The sequence below is a fragment of the Neolamprologus multifasciatus genome, chromosome 19 (genome assembly GCF_963576455.1).
Source record: "Neolamprologus multifasciatus chromosome 19, fNeoMul1.2, whole genome shotgun sequence".
NCBI classification, from domain to species: domain Eukaryota; kingdom Metazoa; phylum Chordata; class Actinopteri; order Cichliformes; family Cichlidae; genus Neolamprologus; species Neolamprologus multifasciatus.
In genome coordinates, this window is record NC_140457.1 from 9,605,477 (window position 1) to 9,629,986 (window position 24,510).

Sequence of the window (24,510 nt, forward strand, 5' to 3'; positions counted from 1 at the left end):
CATAAAAAGTAAAAAAATTCAATCATAAACCCATTTTTGCTGGTAAGTTATCAGTAGCTGTAGCCCACACATCTACACATAATTTATACTTAAGAGTCTGATGACATTTTCCACAGTGACAATTCTGTTTTGGCTTCCTACTAAATCCAAGCACTAAAAAGATTCATCACCTGCATAATGAATATGTGTAGTGTAGGTGTTGAGAGTTGCTGTCACACAGGCACAAACATGAGTGGAAATGCATGTTTATTACTGATTATAGCCAAACAGACAGACTGCACCGACCTGCTGGGTTGCTCTTCAGAAACAAATAACTTCAATGAGAAATATGTCATCTACCCTCTTAGTCTTTATACAGTATACACTCAGTGGTAACAATAATTTCCACAAAACAATACTTAAAAAACAAAAATGTGAAACAGTCTTAGCAGAGAATGTGTGCAAACCTCTAAAAGCAGAAGAAGAGGAGATATTTCAAGGAAGAAGGGATGTAGAAAATGCTACAAATTACAAGAAAGATCTATTTTTTTTCTTCCAGTCGTCCAGATATCCAAACAACAGCGTCACTGACAACACGGACCAAGAAAAAAAAATAATCCCAAAACAAAACCAAACATACATTCATTGCTTTAACTTTATTCATAATAAACTGGGGGAGCATTGCTTTCGTTAAATACCTCCCAGGTGAACAGTAATTTGTCATTTGAAGATACTATTGCAATGAAAAAGCAAAGATCCGAGTTAACATGAACAAACAGGACAAAGTTACAACACTTTTAATCTGCCCCAGAGCAAACCAGGCAACAGCCTTATACGTAAAAGAAAAAGTTACAGTGGCTAAAGCTGAGACTCATGGTCACAGCAAAGGGCATAAATCAGTAATATTTACATCAGTTATTCCATTAGTCTTCAAAGCAGCAAAGAAAGCCTTTAATAAACCCAAATATATTAAATTTCATGTATGACAAAGGAAAAAAACCCAAACAAACAAACACTGTTTTGTAAAGTTTCTTTAGAAAAAAAATATTATTAACATAGTTGGAGAGACATTTATGTCACTGAACCAACTAAATAAACCACAACATTAAAGCTACACATCACATGTTATTGATCATCTTCCATGGCAACGGCACACCCTGACAGAAACAGTTTCCCTCTTCAGGAAAAAAACAACTTTGGAAGAGCACATGGCATAGACCTAGCTCCCAAATTCCCAAAGATCCCAGTCAGATTGAGCAGGAAGATCCATGGAGGCTGCGCCCTGTAACCCACAGGACGCACTGCAATCACGCCCTGATGGGTCACAGGGGCACGAGGGAGGCCTAGACCGTATAAGGCAGGTGGCTTCAATGCGGTGGCTCATAGGTGAAGCAAACCAGGGGAGAAACTGAGCGAGTGCTCCTTAAGAGTTGCAAAGTTTAAATTAAAAAAAATTATTCCACGACAAAGAAGACAACAACGACAAACGAGACATTAAAACAGTGGAGAGTGAATTTAGAGCGATAATATTTAAACTGTAAAAAACAAACGAGGAAAATATGTTAGATGCAACAGATGATTAAATAAAACACAAAAAACACAAATGTACTGTAAAGCTGTTTTAGTAAGTACCATCACTTGCAATGACAAGTCATGAGAGACAATCTTCAGAGTCGCAGAAGGCATTCACCAGTACTCCTGCAGAGTCTATATGGCATATGAAGCAGTGTTTGAGGCCGATGCAGCGCAACAGGAGGGAAGGGAGACTGTAAAGCAGGCTTGTAATCATCTCCTGGTGAGTGCATGCACAACGTCTGTTGTTACAGTTGTCAATAGTGTCCGTTTTCCTCAGCGGGAATGTGTACCGTAGAGCCGCGAATCCCTTCTAGAGTTACAGCGACACATGCTTTTCAAATGTCAACGTCTACCTCACTCCCTGTCTCTCCCCACCTGCTGAACGACCCTGGGCATTCCTACTGCTACTTCATGCACAGAGAGAGAAAGTCAACTTCTGAAAGTCAACTTCTGCTCTGTGGTTTGAGCATGACAACGGGAGGTCAACTCAGGTTAAAAAGAATCTGCAAGCAAAATCCTCTGACGTGCTTTGGACAAAAGCGTCCCATTCTAAGCACTTCCAACTACCACGTGTATTTCTAGTTCACAGATGTCCAAGGAGTCGAAGAAAGGAGGGCAATTTATTATTTCTACTGTGGAGATGTTACTGTTCAGCGGGGCAAATGTTGCGGTCTTTGCAGCAGAAGTAATGCACCACCACTCCATTGGGATACCTGGCAAATGCACTGAAAGAGAAAATAAACAGATGTGTGAATGCTTTCCTACTGATTGTTACGAGCACATAAACAAGCATTAAATGAAAGCTGAAGGAGTAAACTATGTGTATGTGGTATTAACAGCAGCTTTAGTCTCATAAGAAAATACAACTAAATTAATAAACGTGCATATAAGAATACATAACCCCACATCAGTGAGAGTTAATGTGTCTATAGAGCAAACAAATCATCCCACTTTTCAGTTTTAAGATTCAAATATTTGTCATATACTCATATTTTCAGCAAAAGAATGGAGAAGAAAACCCAAAATCAATCAAACAAAGATAAAATTTGAAAACCAAGTAAATATAAAACAACAGCATCCTAAATCTGAACAGGACAGTCCTACCTATTTCCTATTTTCTTCTTGCAGACTCTGCAGATCTTCTCTTCTGTAATAACACATTTAACCTGCTGGTGGAAAATCCGCTCCTCTTGCACCTGAAATCAAATGACAGGAACACAGACATTAAATCGTCTTTCTCCAGCACAGTCACTCGATTATAAAGGTACAAAACCTCCATCTCGAACGCTCTGTCGTCCACCATTTCAGCACAAATATATAGCGTGACGGATGGAGGAGTGTGGACTCTCCTGCTTTGAAGAAATAACGCACAAGAAATCAAATTGTGGACATGATTTGAAGTGACAATTTCTGCCAGTGTCACTACAGCTCCTGTTTATTTAACACCCTGGATTGGAGACTACTTCAGCTCAACCTGTCAGATGTGGACCTCATGAATAATTCTCAAATAGCTCTGGAGATGACAGACGAGCATATGAAATGTAAATATTAAAAAATATATATGTAGCACAGATTTATGCTGTTCATTTGAGATATCAGTTTAATTACTCACGCAATTATCTTAGTACTTTTTATGTATCGCAAGGAGACAAAAATGTGTTAAAGAAATATATACATTAGGAAAAGAAAACAAATATGTTGCATTTGTACTCACTGCCCACAGTTTCCATTACTACAGCAATATTGAACAGTTGAACCAGGCCAGCATTTAAGGGCATCAAATTGACATCTGGACATATGTGTGCAAGCTGTTTAGTGTGAAGCTAATTAGCTTGCAAACTGATGTCAGCTGTGACCCTTTAAGCTCATCTTTTGTAGCAGGCATTGTTTCACTGCTAATGCGACAATCTGCCCTGCCACTGAGAGAAAGCACACAGATATGGTTTTAAATTAATTTGTTACGTTTAATGTGGAAATAAGCTGTTTGGGTCTGCTAATCAAGCAAAACTACTGTTGATTATAATAACAGTAATTCTTTTTGATTTGCAGAGATCTGACAACATCATAGTTTTAGTTTGATTAAAAGGAAACGATTTTTAAAAAATTGATTTTTTCCTTATTTAACTTTGTGGTGTCTTTTTAAAAACTGGCCACCAACAGAAGATAAACGTTATGCAAATGTGGCTCATCTAGTTAACTGCAGACATGCAACCCATGGCCAGTCTACTGCTACTGAAATGAATCCTACTTTCATAAGGTGATTTTCTAATAAAGCACAGCAAACACAATAAAAGCAATAAAAAGAAATGCAATATTATAACTACTCTAAGAAATGGAGAATGACGTAAGAGTTAACGAGAAAAATCTAACTGGAAAACACATTTGAGAAGTTAGAAAAATGTCCTTTTTAGCCATTAACTGTTGCAAACTTTGACTGTCCACTGTGTTATTGATATTACAATTTATTAAAAAAATTCTTTAACTAATTTCTAAATATTCCGAGAGATCTGGGAACAAAAAAAGTAGGAAAACAATCTAATTAAAGATGGGGGTAATGCAGGAGCACTGTACCAGGTCAAAATATTAACTTTCAGTTTTAGTGGGGGTGGAAGGGGGGCTTCATTTCAGGTGAAGTAAGCTCACTGAACATTCCTGTTTGTGTCACTGGCCTTGTGGTGTACCGGTAACTTCTTTATTTCTTAATAATTCTTAATGAGCCATTGAAGGAAAACAAACATATGTTTCCTATAACAGCGCTAATAAATTTCATATTTAAAATATTTTCTCCCAAGTGAAACTGTACCCCTCTAAAACATCAGCTGTCTATCCTTCAACATGAGGACAGAAAAACTCTCAGACATGCACACCTCTGCTTCGCTCGGGCGTTGTTGAACATGTCTGGACTCTTCCTCAGAGCACGATCTGATATTGTCGTGTTGGTGTTGTTCCCAGATCATCATACTAAGTGTTGTTCCAAGATCAACATTGCAAGTGACCAATCAGAATGTTGTGACGTCATACTTTTGCGACTTTGGGAAAAACCGCTGTAAAACAAAAAACTGTACTTAAGCTGCGAGAAACCGCCTCTGTCTGCCGATCAACGGACCCTGACCCTAACCCTTTAATAAACGGTAAGCAGAATTAGTATTGTCCTTGCAACATTGGCATTTCATAAATGCAGGGATGGCTTGGCGCGCAAAAGAATAACGTCACAACAATGATTGGTCACTTGCAATGTTAAACCTGGAACAACATTTTCATGATGATCTGGGAACAACACCAACACGACGATATCAGATCGTGCCTTTCTCAGATGTCAGCCTAAAGTAAAAAATCTTTTAAGGAAGAGGGCAGAGGCCTAAATTCCTTGCTAGCATATATCAAGTATTAAAATTCAGAAGTCATTATGTGAACCCGCTCTCCAGGACTCACCCTCAGGAATTCGGCTTGCAGCAGACTTTTCAGCACCTGGTTGCAGCGCTTCATCTGAGCCTTCTCCTCCAGGACGCTTTCCAGGAAAACCCGTATCTCACGGATCTGAGTGTTTGCTGGGAGCAAATTGATGGCCTGAGTAAAGAAAAGAAAAACAAAACACCAGCTTGGTAAACACTACTGACCACACCTTGCTATTTAAAAAGGTTTCAAAGGCATAAGGGACTTCTGAGGAATACTAAACGGCAAACACAGACTTTAAAAGTATATTTTTTATAAACAGCAGTGCTGGTAATTTTCATGTTGTGGGGCAACAAATTTCAAAAGCAGCAATGATAGTGACGTGTAATAGTCATTTTCAAATCCATTAGACTTTTTATTACATACTTGTTCATCATTTCAAAGTCATAACGGCAAATCAAATCACCTCTCTGGGAAAAACTAATTTGCTGTCCCACTTTGTGTTACATGATATCCTCCAAACTTCTAACTGCATCTTCCTCTCCTTCACAACAACTAAATTACATCTCCTGCGTGCTTTTACGTGACCGTTTAGAAAAACTAAACACAATCAAGCTCTAGTTTTTTTCCTGTCCTCCTGCTTCATATAATCTAATAAAATTACTACAAATTACCTCGTTAAACCCAAACAACTAGCATAGAGCACAGAGCACAGAGCGAGCATTTTCTTCTGAAAAACAGAGCTGGATTTAGATTCAACTGTATTTTTTTCATTAAACAGAGACGTGCAATAACAGACTGTGCAATAACCTTAAATAATATGCACATTTTGAAATACAGCAAAGTCTTTACGCTAATCAATTACCCTTCAATGATGCCACTAGCACTTACATTTTTTATGTTTAAAGTGTTTCTATAGATCTTTCTGCCTTGTGCATCGTAAGGTGGTCAACTGCACTGATGTCTCACTGAGGCGAAGACCAAGCTCCTAGAAACTGGCTGTGGTTCTTCAGGACCTCAATTTTGCAATTGACATCTGCTTTCCTGAATCCAAGATTGAAGATGCACATGATTTCCTACATGAAGTCAAAAGTGCTGCCCAGGGAACCGGTGTCCACCTTGAAATCTCAAACTAATATCAATGCACCGGCCGACTGCTTTATTCTACTCACCAAGGACAGATCTACCATCAAATGCGGGAGCATCTTGCCAAGATGTGGAAGGCTCTGAGTAAAAGTTAGCCAGAATTAAAGTGTTTAAGTCGTGTGTTGATGTGATCCTGCTCAGTGAGTCTCTACTGTTGCCCTTGAACAAACTGCTGAGCAAGAAATTGGATCAAAACCAAAACTGCATGCTTCGTGCCACCATTAATATTTCCTGGAAGAGCCACATCGCCAAGGCCGTATCTATAGGACCATTCATTCATTGATTAGAATTATCTTGCTGATTTCTTATTCACTAAAACTGTTCATTTTCATTTTGTTGGAGTACAATGAAACCTATTTTAAATAGCTAGCATGTGAGTGAAAAAATGAAAAAGTGACATTAAAAAAAACAAAACAAAACAAAACAAAAAAACACACATCAGATGTTTTGCATAAAGTTTTCTGTCATCTTGTCACGGCAAGGCAGACTCAGGGAGAAAATCCATGGGAAATGAAAGCGGGGTGCCAGTAAAGCCGATGAGGGTGTGCAGCACAGAAAGATGGGATGAAGCACTCTGCACGGATAAGCAGTGCCTTTCTCAAAGAGTCACATGTTCATTAAGTCACAGACAGAATAGGGAGGCTGTTGGAGCGCATTTTACAACAAGAACATAACCCAGAACGACAAACATTCTTGATTTATGTGTTTAAACTTTAACAGAGACAAAGAGGTCTCTGAAAAGCCACGCCTGCTCTCCTTCATGCTAAGACATTAAGAGTTTTTTTGTGTAACTGTTAGCTGGATTATTCAGAAAAACCAAAAACTAGAGCTGCAGTCAAAAAAATGTTTTGACTGAAGTCATATCAAACCACTATCAGTCTTAATAAAGTACAAATCTTTAAAAAAAAAATTGCTATTCACAGCAGAAATAACTATAATAGAGCTTACCAGTAACCCAGGCATGGGCAGTCACAAGTCAGTGCACTTGTAGGTCTGGTTAAACAGAAAAGGTTGCATGGATGCTCAAGGGTATCCAGCATAAAATCTTTGGAAGTATGTTCTACCCCTACCCCTATGATTACCCCTATGAGAAGAACCGCAACTCAAATATCTATAGTATCATCTTCATAGTCATGTAAGATACTTTTTGGCAAGATTTGAGAGGTTTTATAAAAAGGTATTGCAACACAAAGTAGGTACTCTCGGCTGCTCCTTTATTTCCCATGGGGGCTCACCACAGTGGATAGATCCATGTTTGAATTGACACAGATTTTACACTTCATGCCCTTTCTGATGCATTTATCTAGGCTTGGAACTGGAACTATGAGTACACTAGCTTGTGAACCCCCGATGCTGGATTAGTGTCTCCTAGGACTGAAAAAAAAGGATCTTTCACATGTAAGGTGAGCACCACACCAGCTTATATGTCTTCTGAATTAAGATTAGACCAAGGTGACAAAGACTAAGTGAAGATATCTCCTGTATATATTTATTTTTTTGTTAAGTTTTTAGTACTCAGTTTACATTTTTCATGTTCTAATGGCCTCATTTCAGTTACCTAAACCTAAATTACCCTTAGTTTTATTTTTAACAATAATGACCTTAATTGTGTCACCCAATTTGACATAATCAATTAGGGTGGGTGAATTTAAAGGTGTGGAAACTTTAACAGGTAATCTTTTTCCCCCTCTGGCCAAAAATAAAACTGATTAACTCAAGAATACAGCTATTGATGTAGCACTCTTCTACACCATCAACAGTCAAACCAATGCAAATTTGGCTGGATGAGAGTTTATGAACCAAATCAGTTGACACGGCGACTACGGCGGTGTTAAAAACAGAAAAACGACTTTATAAAGTAGTCTTCAAGAGATATTTTCTTCACAGCATTTGGAGGGAGTGAGTGGGGGATTGTGAAATGATATTTTGACAAGCAAAATGGGTTACGAGCCACTTTTCAGTGTAACATCTTTTATTTAATTAACTTCTTGCTATTTTGGTTTTGGGTGCAGGTCTTTTAACAAGTTACACAAAGTAAGTTTTAGAAACTTCACCACAGATGCCTCTCAGGGGAGACCAGCACTCTGTTGGACATGTTTTTCTGCTTTGCTGAATCCTTCTGTCAAAAGACAGCAGCTTGATTACCCCCAGCAGTGCGAGCGGCTTTCATTTTGTGCTATAAACAAACTAAATCTTTAAAGAATCTGCATTTTGCTCAGTGGCTGCTTTCTTTCTTTTTTTTAATAAATGTCAGATTATTAATTTTGTGTAAGTCACTGAGTGCGTGTCACTGTTAAAGCTGGTTTTTTTAACCTAATTTTAATCCAGCCTAAACAGGCCAACTCTGTCCTGGATTGAGTTAGAAAATACTTTAATTGATTGAGTGAGATGTTTGAGGGTTTATGAGTTACTGTTAAGCAAAGTGGAGTTATTTTATGTCAGGGGACTCATAAAATTCAAACTCAATTACCGTCAGTCACTAACTGGCCTCACTAGACACTAACAGAGCCTGATCTGACTTGATGCTGTTAAACATTCCATACTATACAAAGAAATAACAGAATCGCTAGCAGAGACTAGGCAGCAGTGAGTCACTCTGGTGAGAAATACCCTGCTTATGCAATCACTGTGTACCTTGGTGGTGTTGAGCTTGCTGTGGTGCAGCTCCAGGACCTGCAGGGCTGCCTGGAGGTTGGCCTGAGGCTCAGAAAGCTCCATCTTAATTGGCCCCAGGCAGTGGACATCAGGAGGTGACAGGTACATTCGCAGCAGAGAAAGATAAACCTACAGAGCAGAAATACAGCTGTTAATAATGTGCTTAATTGACAAACTAGCACCTCAAGTTATGGCCAAAAACCTGTCTCGTGAGGTTTGACTACTAACGCTTAAAGCACCTCATCCTCGAGTCCAAGTGAACATTTCTGCCAAGCATACATAAATTTAAAGAGGCATTCAAGAGAACAGAACAGGCAGACAAACAGGCCAACAACATGCTGTCATGTCAGCTGTCATTTCTAGTTAAGTGAGGAAGAAATTTATTTTTTTTTAATTTTTTGTAAAGCTGGCAATGCTCCTTGCAGCATAAATAATTCATTATAGTTGTATAGCATGTTCTGTGAACACAAATGTGCTTATCAGAAGGCAGCAAAGCATACAAACTGAAAAATGTGGTCATAAAATAATAAACATAACTTTAATAAAATCCAGGAGGACACAACAAACTCAACAACCTAGAATTACACTGAAAACTACTCACATCTTTATTTCCTTCCACTGAACTGTTGTAATGTCCGTGACAGTATCTGCAAAGAGCACACAGAGAAGCATTAGCAAATACGTGATAATATAAAATTGCTCTTTTTAGTGCTATGATGTTGACTGATTGGACAAACACAGCACTGCAGGTAATTACACTGGCTCTGCCTTGCAGAAAATGCTGTTAAATATAGAGCTACTTTCAGCTGCTCCCTTATTCACAAGGCGTCACCCTTCAGGCAGCGGCCCATATTTGATTTGGCAAGTTTTTAAACACCGAATGCCCTTTCTCATGCAACCCCGAAGGGGTTTGTGCCTCCTCTCGGGATCAGGCCAGAACCCTTCACTTGTTGGGCCAAATATGTAAACCACTACTCATAGTCAGGACCCCAACTATATGATAAAGCATATAGTTGGGGCTGGATCAGTGAGGGTTTCTTTTTCACTCACTATGTGTTTAGACACCACTTTTCATGTAATCATTAGTTATTAATAATCTGACTCTCTTCCACAGTATGCCCTTTTGTTCTTTGTGGTGGCAGATGCCCACCCCTTCCCAAACCTGGTTCTGCCAGAGGTTTCTTCCTGTTAAAAGTGAGTTTTTACTTCCCACTGTCCCCAAGTGGTTGCTCACAGGGGGTTATTTGATTATTGGGGTTTCTCTGTCTTATTGTGGGGTCTTTACCTTGTGATGTAAAGTGCCTCACAGTGACTATTGTTGAGATTAGGCGCTATATAAACAAAACTGAATTACACTATGGAATCCAAAATGCATGTAAATATGACTTCAGGAAATGACCTAAGTTCGTGACTGAGTCAGGAAATACTTTGACAGTTTAACATCAGTCATATTAGCTGTTGATTGGTGTTACTTTTCAGTGTGCAGGAATACTCACTCTTCAGCCATGTGGGTGTCTTTCAAGATGTGTACATAGATGAAGAGCGCTTGTTCATGTTTACCCATACGACCCAGAAGCAGAGCCCGTTCCTCCAGCAAGCCTTCAACATGGAAACAAAAGTCAAGGATCATGGCATAGTTAAACTCACGTCTTTATTTGTATTTCCCAAGCAAACAGTAGATAAAACCTGTCATCTCAGTGTAAGCAACATCCTACCATCAAAGGGGAAGTCACTGATGAGTCTGGCAGGTTCATAGCATGTAGAAATATCCAGGAACGTCAAAAGCTTGTTCCTGAACTCTCCCAGTTCACCATTCTCTTTCCCTGCAGGAACAGCTGAAGCGCCTACAATAACAGAGCATTTTATTACAGAGATGTTCAGATAATAGGTGAGTCTGTGGAGAAAAAAAAAAAAAAGCTATTTCCGTTTTTAAGAATGGGTGTTGCTCTTCATATTTGTCTACTGTGGTTATTGCCATTTTGGGGGGTTTTAGATCACTTGTGATGTAGAAGTAGTAATATGAGGGTTTATCTTACTGTTCTTTGACAAATTATAACTATATTAATGAAAAAAATAAATCACTGAATTATTAAATTCCAGAAAAGGTAAATATCAAGATGATTTATCATATGCCCAAAGTAAAAATATATTTAACCACATATATTCCCAGCCTTGTACCCAACGATCACAATAAGCCTAGAGAAACTCTTTAATATTGAGGGCTGTGTGTGCTTGCATTCCAGTTTATCATGAAATGCAGCAATAGCTGGCCCAAGGATGGGGTTTTTCTTATTTCATTAGCTGTTTTTAAGTTTTATGGGGGTTTGGTTTTTGTTTTTAAACAGAGTGCACAATAACGAGCATTCCTGCTTGGAGGTGCATTAAAAGGTGTTTCAAGAGTAAGAGATGGATGGACCTGATAATCAGTTCTGACACAGACTTTATTTGCAACAGCGGTGAGAGAATACTCTCTGCAAGAAGAGCCAGAGTGAATCCATATGCAGTGCGGTAATGAAATCAAATAAAAATTCTAAAATACAATTAAAAAATAAAGTCTTTAAAAGTGAACTCAACTTCAAAAAGGCCAGGTTTGCTAGAAAGCCTTCAAAGCTCCAAGGTCACATCACCCTGCTACTCTGATGCTACAATTACACTCCTCCACATTTCTCCACAGCAAAAGGAGGTTATTGTGTATGTTAACTAATAATTTATCAATGTGATATGTGCCCAACAACGTAACTTATTTACATAGTCTAACAGGAAAAAAAAGGCTAACTGTAAAACTTTTTCATGCCCAGACACTCAGTGTACTCAGGTTTATTCTTGCTCATACCTTTAGGCAGCAACTTGAGGTACTCCTTCATGAGGACTTGAACCCTGCCCAGGTAGAGCTGGATTAGCACATTGTGAAACTCGGGACCCTGCTCTTCCCACACGTAAATGATGTGCTCTAAATATGGGATGGCGAGCTCCTTAAAACCATCCTTTAGAAACTGCAGCACCTTGTCTCTGGGCAACGACTCCACTTCTGTCAGGTCTTCTGTAAAGATCTGAGCAGGAAGACGGGTTTTTACTCCAGTGGGTAATAAAAAGGAAGTCGTGGCAATGCATGTAAATGTTGTACCCACCTTCAGGCCATCTTCAGGACACGTCTTCAGCACCCAGGGAGAAAACTCAAAGATTATACCCAGATTCTCTGCTCCTGTGTGCACAGAGGTCTTAAGATGGCTAAGTGGGCTTAACTTACAACTCGAATCATTAGGTTTTAATCAGCCTGTAAACATTTCCGACCTCAGGGAATAATTAATTATAAGAAAATTAACATATTGTTTGACTGGACTCCAGTGCAATAACATGAATACATTTTATACAACTGAACAAGTTCAATACTGTACAAAACAACAAATGAGTTTTACTGTTGTGTCCTGCATTTAGAATTTTGTTGCGAACGGAAAATAATAATAATACTAATGATAACTGAATAAAACAGTTTTGGACTTTTTAAAATAAATAAATAATTTAAATAATTAAACACAGCTAATTGAAGCAAATGAAACTGTCCCAGTGAAGCTGGAAGAGTCCACAGTTTCAGAGGGTTGGTGTTGAGTTTAAAATAACATTTACAATAAACAAAAACACAATCAAAAGCCAAATTATATTCTTAAAGCACAGTTGAAACACAGACTACTGAAAGAATTTTAATCATTTCATTATAAAGACTCATTCTAGTCATTACCTTATTCACCTCATAGGAATTCAAAAAGTACTACAGCAATTTTAGCTGTTGAACACCCAGTAAGCAAACGGTATATAGATGTAAAGTTTCATAGCAAAACAAAGGAAATAAGAAAAATAATATAATTTTTTTTATACGCTCCCATGTAATTCAACTCAGACACGCAAATCACTGCAGATCAGTTATATCCAACATCCATAATCAATCAACATGAATGTTTTCTCTGAGAATTTTCCAAAATCCCATCAACAAATTTAACAGGCTTGAGCCAGCTGTTGATCCTTACCCAGTCTTTGGAGGTACTGCACTGTTCGCTCGTGGCCCTTAAGTGGAGAGTTGGCCTTGGTGGATTGGTCGAGCAGCACCTGCAGAGCTGCGAGAGTGTAAACAGGTTTGAGAAAAAGTAACGAGAGGTGAATAACAGAGGAACTAGAACAAAAGTGACGTCTGCCTGAGTGAAAGTAGCAAGATGTGGTCTGCTCTGCTCTACATTACATAAGTCCTCCACCAACAGAAATTGGTCGAGGCATATGCAAAGTGTTAATCTGTGTTTTGGAACAGCTGGTTTGAATTGGCAGACGCAGAGAGAGGCAGACTTGAGCAGCATGACATCACAAGCCCAAACTGCAGCAGGCCAATTAAAACCAGATGCACTCTCTGCGAGAACAGCCCAGCGAGTACCAGCAGAAACAAAGAGCGTTAAGGCAGCTCTGATTCACAAGGATGACCAGTCGACCTCATGCAGGAAACCTCCTCTGAGATAATCTGTGCAACCACAGCTACGAGTTTATAACTTAAACATACTGAAATGGTTACGCTCACAATGGCTTTTGTGTTTGGGAGGTAATGACAAGACCGCTGACAAAAGCAGAGCAGATCTGTGATCAAATGAGCTGCCACTTATATAGCGAACTCCAAATACAACATCCAAAGCTGGAAACAGATGTCTCATTGCATTTTATTATTATGCATTCAGTTGCCATGCTGAGTTCTGCAACAGATAAACCACACTGACAAATCACTTTAACTGTGATGGCAGTCATTATTCAGCTGATTGACATAGCTGTTCTCTGCAGCTCATCAATTCAAAAGATATTTCACAGCGTCACTTATATTTTAAACAAGTGCATACGCATCATGGCAAAAGAGACAAAAAGAAAATTAACTTGCATGTATTAAACACCGACAGTAATTTGAATTCTCTCAAAGATGGACTTCAACCAGCTAAAGGCAAACACTTAAGGTTTGGTGTACAACAAGCCATTGTTCAAGCTTTGTTTCTTGATTATAAAAATATGGAAAATAAGGGGGGGAAAAAACCCCAAAAGCCATCCTCTCTTATTCCCAGTTTTAAAAAGAGAAAGTCAACCAACATGTCGACAAGCTTGAGAGAGAAATCACTTGACTTTGAACTCTCACTTGAAACCAACAGTGTGATACCTGCCAGTTTTCCAGAGGAGTCTAACACAGCTGAAGGTGTATAAATCTTATCCATTTCACTTGAATTATTATGATCTAAATCACACTTAATCAAATGGAATTCAAGTTGTTATTCCAAAGAAACTTCTCCCTGCAAATCCAATTGAAAGGATCCATGCTTTATATTCTGTTTGTAAGACTGATCACTTTCAGTGTGTGAAAAGAAAAAATGTTTTAAATATTTTACCTTACATCAATAATGAATACAGCAATCTCATTTATCATTATCAGAAGAAGATGACAAACAAGTACCCTAATAATACAAAGCCCCTCTAACATGGAAAATTAATGAGATTTTAGGATTTAAAAGTCAGCAGCTTGACAATTACCTTTCTGGTGCAGGCCCTTCTTTTCATAGAGAATAATGAGCTCACTGTACTTGTGAGCCTTCTTCAGGACATACTCGCTCTCCTCGATGTGGCAATGATTGTTCTCCAGACGAAGGAGGGGGGACACAAGGGCCACGTTTGTCTGGATGAGGTGAGGATAAAAAGCAGATCACAGTTTCTGTTGCTATTTATTATTTAAGCAATCTGGCACGTATTCCCAGCATCGCAAACACGCGCTCATATTAAACTAGCTGCAAAGGACTTTAAGGCAAATTCAGACAGTTAAGCTGCTAATGCTAAGCCCAAGCAGTAAGCAGAGAAACTTTCTTACATACATCTTATCCCACATTCCAACGCAAGTTACCATTTCTCCATAGATGAGGACTGAAACTAAGTTTGCATAATAAATTCAAAGTTTTGTTTGGTTTCCCAGGTACCTACTTCACTCAGTCAACACCGGACCCACAGTGCTGCTGCTGTCACGCCTCAATGACAGTCAAACTAACACACTCTAAACCTGCCCATTAACTGTTTAACACACACCCCTATGGCTACATATCAAGTTTCCTAATGTTGCTGTCAGTTTCTACAAGAGAGAAACAGAAAGTGAATCACATGCACTCACGGTCATTGTCATTCATAGTAGAGCCATCATTCTTTGTCAGTTTCTGGAAAGCACTGAGTATTTTATGTTGCTGATATTCAAAAGAATTCAATGATGAGTTTTGGGACTGTAAGCATGTTTGTGATTTCTTATAGAGGACTTTATGTTTTATTATGCTTTGCCTGCGTTGTATTCCATCAGATGTGCAGCTATATTGTGCTTGTGAAAGAACGCCTGTATTTGTTTGCATCATTTTGTGACATTACATAGCCCTGGTCATGTCTAATGCATCATCTTTACAACATATGTTTATAGTCTGTTTGCTGCTGTTTATATGGTGAAACATAAGTGAGTGTTTGGAAAATTGTTGATCAATTTCATTCACATTTACATTTTTAAAACATCTTAATAAAGAAGATGATACACCTGTCACTTGTTGAAGAGTTTTGTCTGTTTGTCGAGATCACTTCCTTTTACTGTAAATGGATGGTGAAAGCTGCCAAGTTTGTCAGAGCTGATATAACTTGTATCGCAAAGTATAAACATTCGGAGTAGGCTTGCTGACAATAGCAAGCTGTTCTTTAAACTTAAACTACAGTCTGAGGTGTGAGGGCCCAGGGACCCCTGCTTTGTGTGTGCGGGCTTTTATTTATGTGAAATCTAAACTGCTCGAGAGGGTTATCTCAAAAGTCTTAATTATGTCTTACGTGAAGGTAACATTTCAGCAAGGTGGTATCGATGATCTGCAGGAGTTTTTTGCGGCTCTTGATGGTAGGCGTGCCCTCCATGAGAGGAGACGTCGTAGAAGGGTCAGAGTCATTCAGCTGTTTCACAAGGTGGCTCCGTTTCTTTGAGGACAGAAAAAAAATAAAAATCAGGGTTTGTTTAAAAGAAAAAGTGACCAAACCTCCTTAAAGCAAAAATCTTATCGAACTTCTATGAAATTTTCCACTTTTCTCTGACACACAAACACCTACCTGTGTGAGGTAATCAATAAGAGCGAGATGCGCCTTTTCCAGCTCTGCCCCAGACAGAGCAGGCAGAGGGTTGGGGTAGTGCAGTTGTTTCCGGTAATCACCTGGGAGCAAGTCTGGATAAAGTCCAATCACGTGTGTGGGATCTGCCGAGCAAAGGAGGATAACTGTTAAAACTTTTACCTTCTTCTAGATTGATTAAAGGAAACTATATTTTGAGTAACATGTTTATAACACAATGTTGTGAAAACTGAAATTAAAAGCCCATTAGAGCAAGAATCACACAATAATAAACTCTCATACAGGCACAAGTGAAGTAATAACATGCAGTGATCACGTGTATAAATTTCTTCCATCAATATGCACAGTAAGCAACAGGAGCAAAAAAGAACATACTGGGAAAATTCAGATGCCTTCATCCGAGTGGACAAAATATTTTCAAGACGTCTCAGCTATAGGCGCATATTGCTGAGCTGTTTGTCAGAAAACAAAAGGAAAGGTGTCCCTGCGGATTGGCAGAAGTCCTACCTGTGCCGAGTTTGGCAAAAACCTGCATGGAGTCATCAAATCTCTTCTGGCAAAACAGATTGAAGGCATATAAATTCTGGATGTGATGTATCTGCTGCTTCTTATCACCATCCGAGTCATCCTTCATCTTCTGGCAGGAAAAAAAAAGAAAGTCAACGAATTCATCACGCTACAGTAAAAAATCCCAGATAAGTCTCTGGATTGCCAGATTGCTAAATAAGGTAACCATTAACTCCAAAGTTGAAAGCATTTTTACCGTTTGGGCTTGCTGCTCCTAATCAAGATAAGTGATTTTAATGTCCCATGCTTCGAGCTAAAGCACAAATTGAATCCTCAGGAATGTAATAATGGGCTTTAATAGTAATGCGAGTGGTTTTGCTGCTCACCGCCAGCTGAAGAGCAAGCTCAAACTGTTTGTCCTGTAGAAGCTGCCGGATCTGAGTGGCTATTGACACGGGCACCAGGCGCCACACAAAGTGGTTGCTGGCAACATACACGATATTTGGCCTGTAAAAGATAAGATAGGAGGAGAAAACAAGATTAGAGACAAAAGCCTGAAGCAAAAGTGTTTTTCTTTCAAAGGATGGACCACCATTATCGGCATCATTATCATGGGAAATGGAAACCAGGAGAACCGATGAAAGCGAGGATGTTAGTTAAATGATGTTATACAAGGCAGCCAGTGTGAAAGCATCAGGAAAGGCCAGCATTCATGATCAAACCTACCAAAAGTGCCCAAATACCACTGCAGTCTTTTACACAATACTGCACCAGTAAATATTTTCTGTTTCTGTTTCCAGAAAGAGCCTCTTCACAAGAAGATCTTTTGCCTTATAATGAAACATTTTGTTGACTTTATTATTTAGTATACCCAAATAAAATACATCATAACAGAAGAACTGTCAGGCTTAAAAGCGTGGATGACACTACACTTGAAAGGTTAAAACCCAACATAGCAATTAGCTAGTGTAAGATTGCATGGAAAGATACAACTCAGTGTTTCCACTCCATTCTCCAGACTTTTACACTGCAAAAAACATAAATCCAAGGTGTGACAATGCAACAGATCGTGATGTAAATGATCAGACTTCCACGCAAAACTAAACTTCAGAGGTCAGCCTGCCTCACCCTGCTGAGGTGATGAAGCGTGGTCTCTGCAGCTCCACGCTCTGCACCAGCAGCCTTGGCTCAAAGGTCCGTATCTCCACATACCGAGGAAGAACTGCTATGATGTAGGGAGGCTGATGCTCTGGGAACATTAAAAGAATAACATAAATAAATATTCAGATCAACCAAAATGTTACCAATCTTTGGCAAGATAGCATTATTTATAGCATTTTGCTTGTAGTATGACCAAATCGTGTCTGGCGACACCTGTAAACTCATAATAAGAAAGCAGTAGTTACCATGATGTTTAAAGGCATATAGAAGGAATATCTGATAAAAGGTGAAAAGACCTTCACACAAGATCTATAATATATCTATATTGAAAGCAGGGGGCCACATTTGTGATGAGATTTCTGGTCCTCAGGGCTATACAGGAAGGAATCTAACCAGACTGCAATCAAGTCAAGCCTGTGGTTGGATATGGGATGAAAGACACTCACAGCATAAAGCCCAGGCCTTCTCTTCTGGTTGAGCAGTTAGGACACTCTGTTAGAAATATTCTAAACTGACCATCCCTCAGCCTCTATTGCTGCTTGCCAACACCACTATCATGACTAATTCAAAATGAGGAAATTGCAAACTGCATGAAACCACTGCTTGGAGGCTTCATTTCCCCTTCATAATGTTTCTTTCCACGTGCCAGTGAGCACAGAAAAAAAGGCCCTTCAAAACAATGCACAAGCTTATCTGCATCTCTTCTGTCACAAAGTTCCTCAGACCTTCGGTGTCTTAGTCACAGGATAAAAAAAGCTGATCTAAGACTGAGTTTTGTGTTCTGACAAGTGGAAAACAGCATCACAGCTCAGACAGCGAGGGAGGACGGGAAGAATGGGGACAAGAGAAGACAGACAGCAGCTGGATAAGAACAATGGCAGTATTTAGACAACAGGTCTGACTGATCTGTAAACTGCTGAACAAACCAGCCCAGTCACTGTGGCAACAAGAGAATAGACTATTACTATTTACATCATCATCATTATTATCATCATTGTCATTATTATTATTATTATTATACACTTCTTTACCAGGCTCATTTATATAAAAAATATATATGGACATTCTGAAAACTTCACACAGATGCTGCCATTACCAAGTTCATTAATTAAGCTCTCCATTATTAAGACAAGAACTGAAAGACTTACCTAAAATGTAACAATTAGGAAAGAGTATTCTCAGATTATCGCCACACTTTTGCTAAAAAAATTCTACAAGAATGTATTTATATAGCACCTATCACAACAATAGTCACCTGAAATCACTTTACAGCATTAAGTAGAGACCCTAGAGTAGTAGAAAGAAGACCCTATAGGGATTCAGTGACAGCAGAAAGAAAAAACTCCCCTTTAACAGGAAGAAATCTCCTACCAGCAGTACCAGCCTCAGGGAGTGGACTGGCTGGGTGAGGGGAAAAGATAAAAGAAAAAGGATAGGGATACAAGACAAAAAACACAGACTGTAGGAGCAAGAAGACAAAAATCTAATGACGTGCAGCAGTGGTATATAAACACCTGGGGAGTGAAAAGAGGTGAGAGAACAAGCCTCAGTGTAGAGCAGTGGATGGATGCTTCAGGGTCAACTGATCCAGCGCCAACTATAATCTTTCATTCCATATATATTTTTAAAGCCAACTGTTTTGTAGAATTTATGAGCAAAACAAAAAAGCTAAATGTCACCTCGAGAAATTAAACTGTTTAGTGCTGTGGTTTCTTTATTTGGTCTGCTGAGGTTTTTCTTTCTTGCCTGTGAAGCTCTGGGATTTTGGGAGGAGAGTTTGTTTTCTACAAATTTGAATGCTAACATTAACAATGTCCTCGAAGAAAACAATCGATGCTCTCCCTCAGGAATTCATACACTTAAGGAAACAACAGTTATTGAAATGCATGAGTTTCGTTTCGGTAAATCGCTGGATTTTTCTGAGGTTTTATTGTATATAATCTGTGAAATGAAAGTGCCCAAGAGGAAAAGAAAAAAAAAATGTGAACACAGTTGTTTTTCACTTGGGTAAAACAATTGCCAGGGTTACACATTTTGGCAAAACACCTTTGTATAATATCTAAAAGATGAACCCACACAGAGAATTGAGGGAGGATTTTTGGCTCTTGTTTGCAGATAGCTTTGTGCCCTTTTAACTTTCCTGTCAGTTTGTATTGATATCAAGAACAAATACACTCTAACAAAGACATTATGAGTCAGAAATAGATAAATAAAGACTTGGATTGGGCTTGAGGTGGTGGTGTGTGGGTTTTCCTCTCCTTCTTTCCCTTTTAACATGCTTGGATACATGACAGCAAATTTTTAATATATTTTCTTTTCACAAGCTGATTGATTACATTAGACATAAAGCTTAAAATACAAGGACAGCGTATCAGCTGTTGTGTCTTTTTCTTACCCATTGCTATAGGGATATCTGTCCAGTTCAGGGCACACTTCTGGGTGCACACTCCCTCTTCATTAAGCACCACAGTTAGGTCATCCTGCCCAACAGCCACCTTCCCATCTGCCAGTGGAGCAACCAGAGGTTCTAATTGTTTCCCAGTGGGGAAGAGCTCTTTTATGGAGCCACGGCCATCCATCTAGTTGACAGCAAATGCAGTTTGAATGAGTCTGTGAGATTCAGAATAAAGTAATAATATCCTAGCAGTGTGTGAGACTGTTATAAAGTGCTTTACACAGACAATAAAACACTATTAGGGAGAAACATCTATATTATTAACAGACTTTCTGGATGTAGCTGATAAAACAAAAGAGAGAAGCATAAAGGAAAAAGTCTTAAAATAAACACAAAGTCAAGCCATTAAAAAGAAGACAGGAACTCATTATATAACTGTCTGCTTCTAGAAAGTGGCGTAAAAACATCACCTTCAGGTATTAATTTATTTCTACTTAGCAAACCGGGCATAGAGATGAAAAGGGAAGATGTGAAATATGAGAAAGGTTTCTGTGGATATTTCTTTTCTTTTGACAGAGAGTTTCTCCACACTTAAAAAACACATTATGGCTGGAAATATCAATATTATAAGTTATAAGCACATACAAGTAAGTTGAAAAGTAAAGAAGCTGCTTGCACCCCTTTTCTGTAACACATACCCGAATGAGGTAATAGTCTCTCTTGAAACCAACACATATGGAGTTTTCACACCAAGCCATTGACTTTGGAATATCTGGTGCAGCAAAGTCCCCCTGACAGACGAAACGAAAACATTAAAATGGCTAAATGTGTCAAAGCGCTGGAAAATTCTGTTAAACTTGAATCACACTATAATGAGTCACATCTCCAGTATACATTACCTGCAGCTCATGAAACTCTCTGTCCTTCCAGTAATACAGCTGGAGTTTCTTTTTCACTGCAACACACATTCTCAGCTGTTCCTCCCCTGAGCTGGTTTGCTGAGGACAAAAGGAGACAAAATATACAATTGGTGAGAGGAAATGTCAGGCAAAATATATGTCCAGCACAGATGAACAAACAAGACAAAATATTGCAGCTACTGTATATAAAAAACTAAGAAAATGTTCAGGGTTTTTACATATTTAGCACAATTAAATACAAATTGTGTTTTTGGCTACGTTCACACTGTAGGTCTTAATGCTCAATTCCGATTTTTTGATCAAATCCGATTTTTTTGTCTGCTTGTTCACACTACAAATGAAATGTGACAGCAAACGCGCTCTAGTGTGAACCCTCAAAGCAGCCCGCATGCGCAAAAGAAGACGTCACACACAACGCGCTCTGTTTAGACCCAGAGCAAACAGTATTGTTTGACTGATGGCCGTTAATATAAAGACTTGTTTCGGACTTAACGTTTCCCAATTTTGCTTTAAGTTATAAAGTTATTTTATTATTTACATATGGCCTAATAATTATCCTTATTGCTGTTTTAGAGAGGAGCGGTGCTTCAAAGGATAGTTGCAGATTTCTGTCAGAATCTGCAGATTATACAGTACAAATAAAATGTTCACGTTTCTCCAACGCTGTCTTCCCAACAGTTTCACTGACATCTACACTGGATGGTCAGGAAGCGTTCACGTTGTCTTCTCGGGCGCTGATAATTGGCGTCTGTCTTGTGTCAGTGACGTAAAAGACGGATTTAATACAACATGACCATTCAAACAGCAGTCGCTTTCTAAAACATCAGATATGTATCGGATTCAGTACCACATACGAAAGTGACCCAGATTGGATTTGAAAATATCGGATTAGTGCCGTTCACACTGTCATACCATAATCGGATATGGATCGCATAGGGTCAAAAAAGTCGGATTTGATGCGCTTTCTCCTGCAGTGTGAACGTAGCCTATGTCACTCCTCCATATGTATGATACTTTACTGTTTTCAAGACACCCACTGTTGTCTTAAATCAGATGACAGACGCAGAGTTGAACTAAGCCATCACATTGCTTTTTATTTCTATTGTTAAGTGTTGAAAGAGAAATTGAAAATGGCATGTTAGTAAGCAGCACCATGGTAAACCTCAGATTTACTTCCTGTATTGATGCCATCTGATGAAGGACAATGAAATCCAGAGGATTATAATTACCTAGGTCTTAGATTTGCTTCTCTAAAGTTTGTGAGTTGTGTGAAAACACATTCGAAAGGCTACTAAAAACAGTCAGAAGTAAGATGAATGGTCTAGGCATGCTCAGTTTGATTTGGTTTTGCTTGTAAGCCGTTATACTCAAATTTCCACGACCAAAATAACTCCAAATCTTAGAATTTAGTTCACTTTTTTCTTAAATGGTTCACAAACATGCAGCTGTATGTCTCGCAGTGTACACAACTGTTCAGGTGAAAACTGTTTTTGCTTTCATTTGTAATGGGAAGCAATGTGTGCAAGAATATGACTGCAGAAACAATACCACTACTAGAAGGAGAACTGGATACCCGACTAAAAGAAACCACCAGCTCACATAAACAGAAACTTGTTTGACTGCAAGACCAAAAAAAGTTCAAGACTAGCTTCTAAGTCTTTATCCTGCTTTAGCCCCCTACATTTCCCTGCTCTATTGTACTATTGGTTAAGACATCACACGCAAAAAAAACTTATAAAATATAATAAAAAGAGAAGAACCTAATCCTGTTTGAAGCTGGAAGCCCTGTCTACCTCTGTTATAGAATTATAGTCTGTGAGGGAAAATACTTTTGTTTTTTTAATTGCAATACCACAAGTCACCACTGGGAGATAATTGACAGCTGATAGGTCTTATCTATCCTCTGTTACCACATGCTGAGTTACACAAAACAGGGGTCTATTACTGACCTGCAAGTCACATGCAAACAGTGTGGCTCCTTTGGCTTTGGACACCACAGTGATCTGCTGGAAGGTCAGGAGGTCATGGACATGGATGTTGTTTTCTGTGGGGATGTTTAAATCGGTTTGTTTAGTTGTCACGTTAATGAAGAACTGATATTAGTTTGAAGCCTTTACAAGACCAAGGTTCCCCCAATTTTTACTTTACATGACATTTTAACTCTGTAAAATGTATTGCTGAGAGAAACTTACCCAGGAGACTGACAAGAATTTTGTACTGTGAGACAACATAAAGCTGGAGAAAAAAAAACACAGTTAAAGAGATAAACACACATAAGCTGGTCAACAAACAGAGGTGAACAATTTTAATTAAGATCTAAATTTGCGGTTAAGCGACTTAACAAGTCAGATACCTGCTGAATCTTCTTTGAGAAGTTCTTGTTGGATTTTTCCAGTGTGACCTCAAACCGGTTGCCTCCTAAGATAAACAAGAAATGTGTTCATCAGAATTACTTACATTGGTATTTGAAGCGTGCAACAGAAAGGTAAACCGGCCTCCAAATGGATAACATCCCCTTTGGTCTCCTTACCTGCATCCTTCTTTATTCGGTACAGAAGGAGATGGCCTGGTTTTGTTCCTACAAGCAGCCAGTCCTCTGTAAGGAAATCGGTACAAAAGATGCGGTCAGTTAATTTCAGACATAACGTTTTCACATAAGTCTGAGATGTTACCTGTGTTCAGTGGTGAAACAACTCATGATTTCTTGACAACTTAAGACTGCAGTTCGATAAACAGCGGTACTAGTTCAGTGTCACAAAATTAAAGAGTAGCAGTGGGACCAAAGTGTCAACAACTCACCCCAGGCTGCAAGGCAGTCAATCTGAAGAGGAAGCTTTTCCAGAATAGGTACAGGCTCATATGCGTCGTGCATCTTGAAGCGACGCTGCTAATTCAATCTCACACACCCCTCTGATATATCAATCCCACACGGGGCGTACGCCTAATCGCTGATAAATCTGTCCGGGGGTACAGCTTTACATGTCGCCATAAACTAACACAGTTCAGTTTTGCTTTTTTTGGAATGGCCAATACGGAGAACTGGTTAGGTAATGCAATGCAGTTTGGCTTGTTAGCCACCTTCCTCCCTGACCAAAACAACAGCTGATCGTTAGCCTTTTAGCTAAGAAGTGAGCAACTATCGGCTCCCTCTCACTGCAACTGAAATCTGAACGAAGACTGTAAGTTAACAACTGCGCAACTGCAATTAACCTAAAATGTTTAACCACAAACGCTATATAAACCACAGCAATTAGTTTTCGTTAGCCATGTAGCTTCTTGTTACTTCCTTAGTTGTTTTGAACACGGCTGCGCGAGCTGCTGGGGTTTGACAGGCACGTGACTGAAGTATGTAAGCTCACGAGGAAAGCATTAAAGGCGCAGTGGATTGTATTAAACGGAAAGTTGAACGGGTATTTTGCACTCTCGCGAGGTTTCGTACGAAAAGAAAAATCAGTATCTATGACACAAATACTTAAATATTATATATTTTTTAAATTTAGATTTCCAGGATTTAAAGGACACGCCTACTTGTTTTTGTAAATAAAATATTCTAGAAAAGAACGCGTTGTAATTGTGATATATATTTAAACGTGTCTCTTAGAAATACAAAATAATTCTAAGTTTATACAAAACTTA

At 38.9% G+C, this 24,510-nt stretch overlaps 1 protein-coding gene across 2 annotated transcripts; it reads right to left on the minus strand.

Annotated features, from left to right (window-relative positions):
* Positions 1-229: 229 nt before the first annotated feature.
* vps39 (VPS39 subunit of HOPS complex) lies at positions 230-24,290 on the minus strand. 2 transcript variants are annotated; one of them, XM_085143408.1, is made up of 24 exons: positions 23,674-24,290; positions 23,405-23,470; positions 23,228-23,292; positions 23,067-23,109; positions 22,824-22,918; positions 20,854-20,952; positions 20,653-20,745; positions 19,955-20,138; positions 17,527-17,647; positions 16,785-16,905; positions 16,399-16,525; positions 15,874-16,016; positions 15,604-15,744; positions 14,293-14,434; positions 12,771-12,857; positions 11,877-11,950; positions 11,582-11,798; positions 10,464-10,592; positions 10,245-10,347; positions 9,350-9,395; positions 8,728-8,877; positions 4,987-5,121; positions 2,659-2,750; positions 230-2,279 (listed from the first exon to the last, which is right to left on the minus strand). In XM_085143408.1, the coding sequence occupies exons 1-24, from the start codon at positions 23,744-23,746 to the stop codon at positions 2,198-2,200; spliced, it is 2,628 nt and encodes an 875-aa protein (XP_084999534.1). In that variant the 5' UTR covers positions 23,747-24,290; the 3' UTR covers positions 230-2,197. The 2 variants fall into 2 exon arrangements, with proteins under 2 accessions (XP_084999534.1, XP_084999533.1); XM_085143407.1 differs by having other exon boundaries at positions 16,399-16,528.
* Between the last annotated feature and the right edge of the window lie 220 nt (positions 24,291-24,510).

Coding starts and splice junctions, on each gene's coding strand:
- vps39 (XM_085143407.1), bottom strand. CDS start 23,746: ATGCACGACGCATATGAGCCTGTACCTATTCTGGAAAAGCTTCCTCTT. Junction 23,293..23,404: donor CCGAATAAAGAAGGATGCAG/GTAAGGAGACCA, acceptor TGTTTATCTTAG/GAGGCAACCGGTTTGAGGTC. Junction 10,348..10,463: donor CAGTGACTTCCCCTTTGATG/GTAGGATGTTGC, acceptor TCCATGTTGAAG/GCTTGCTGGAGGAACGGGCT.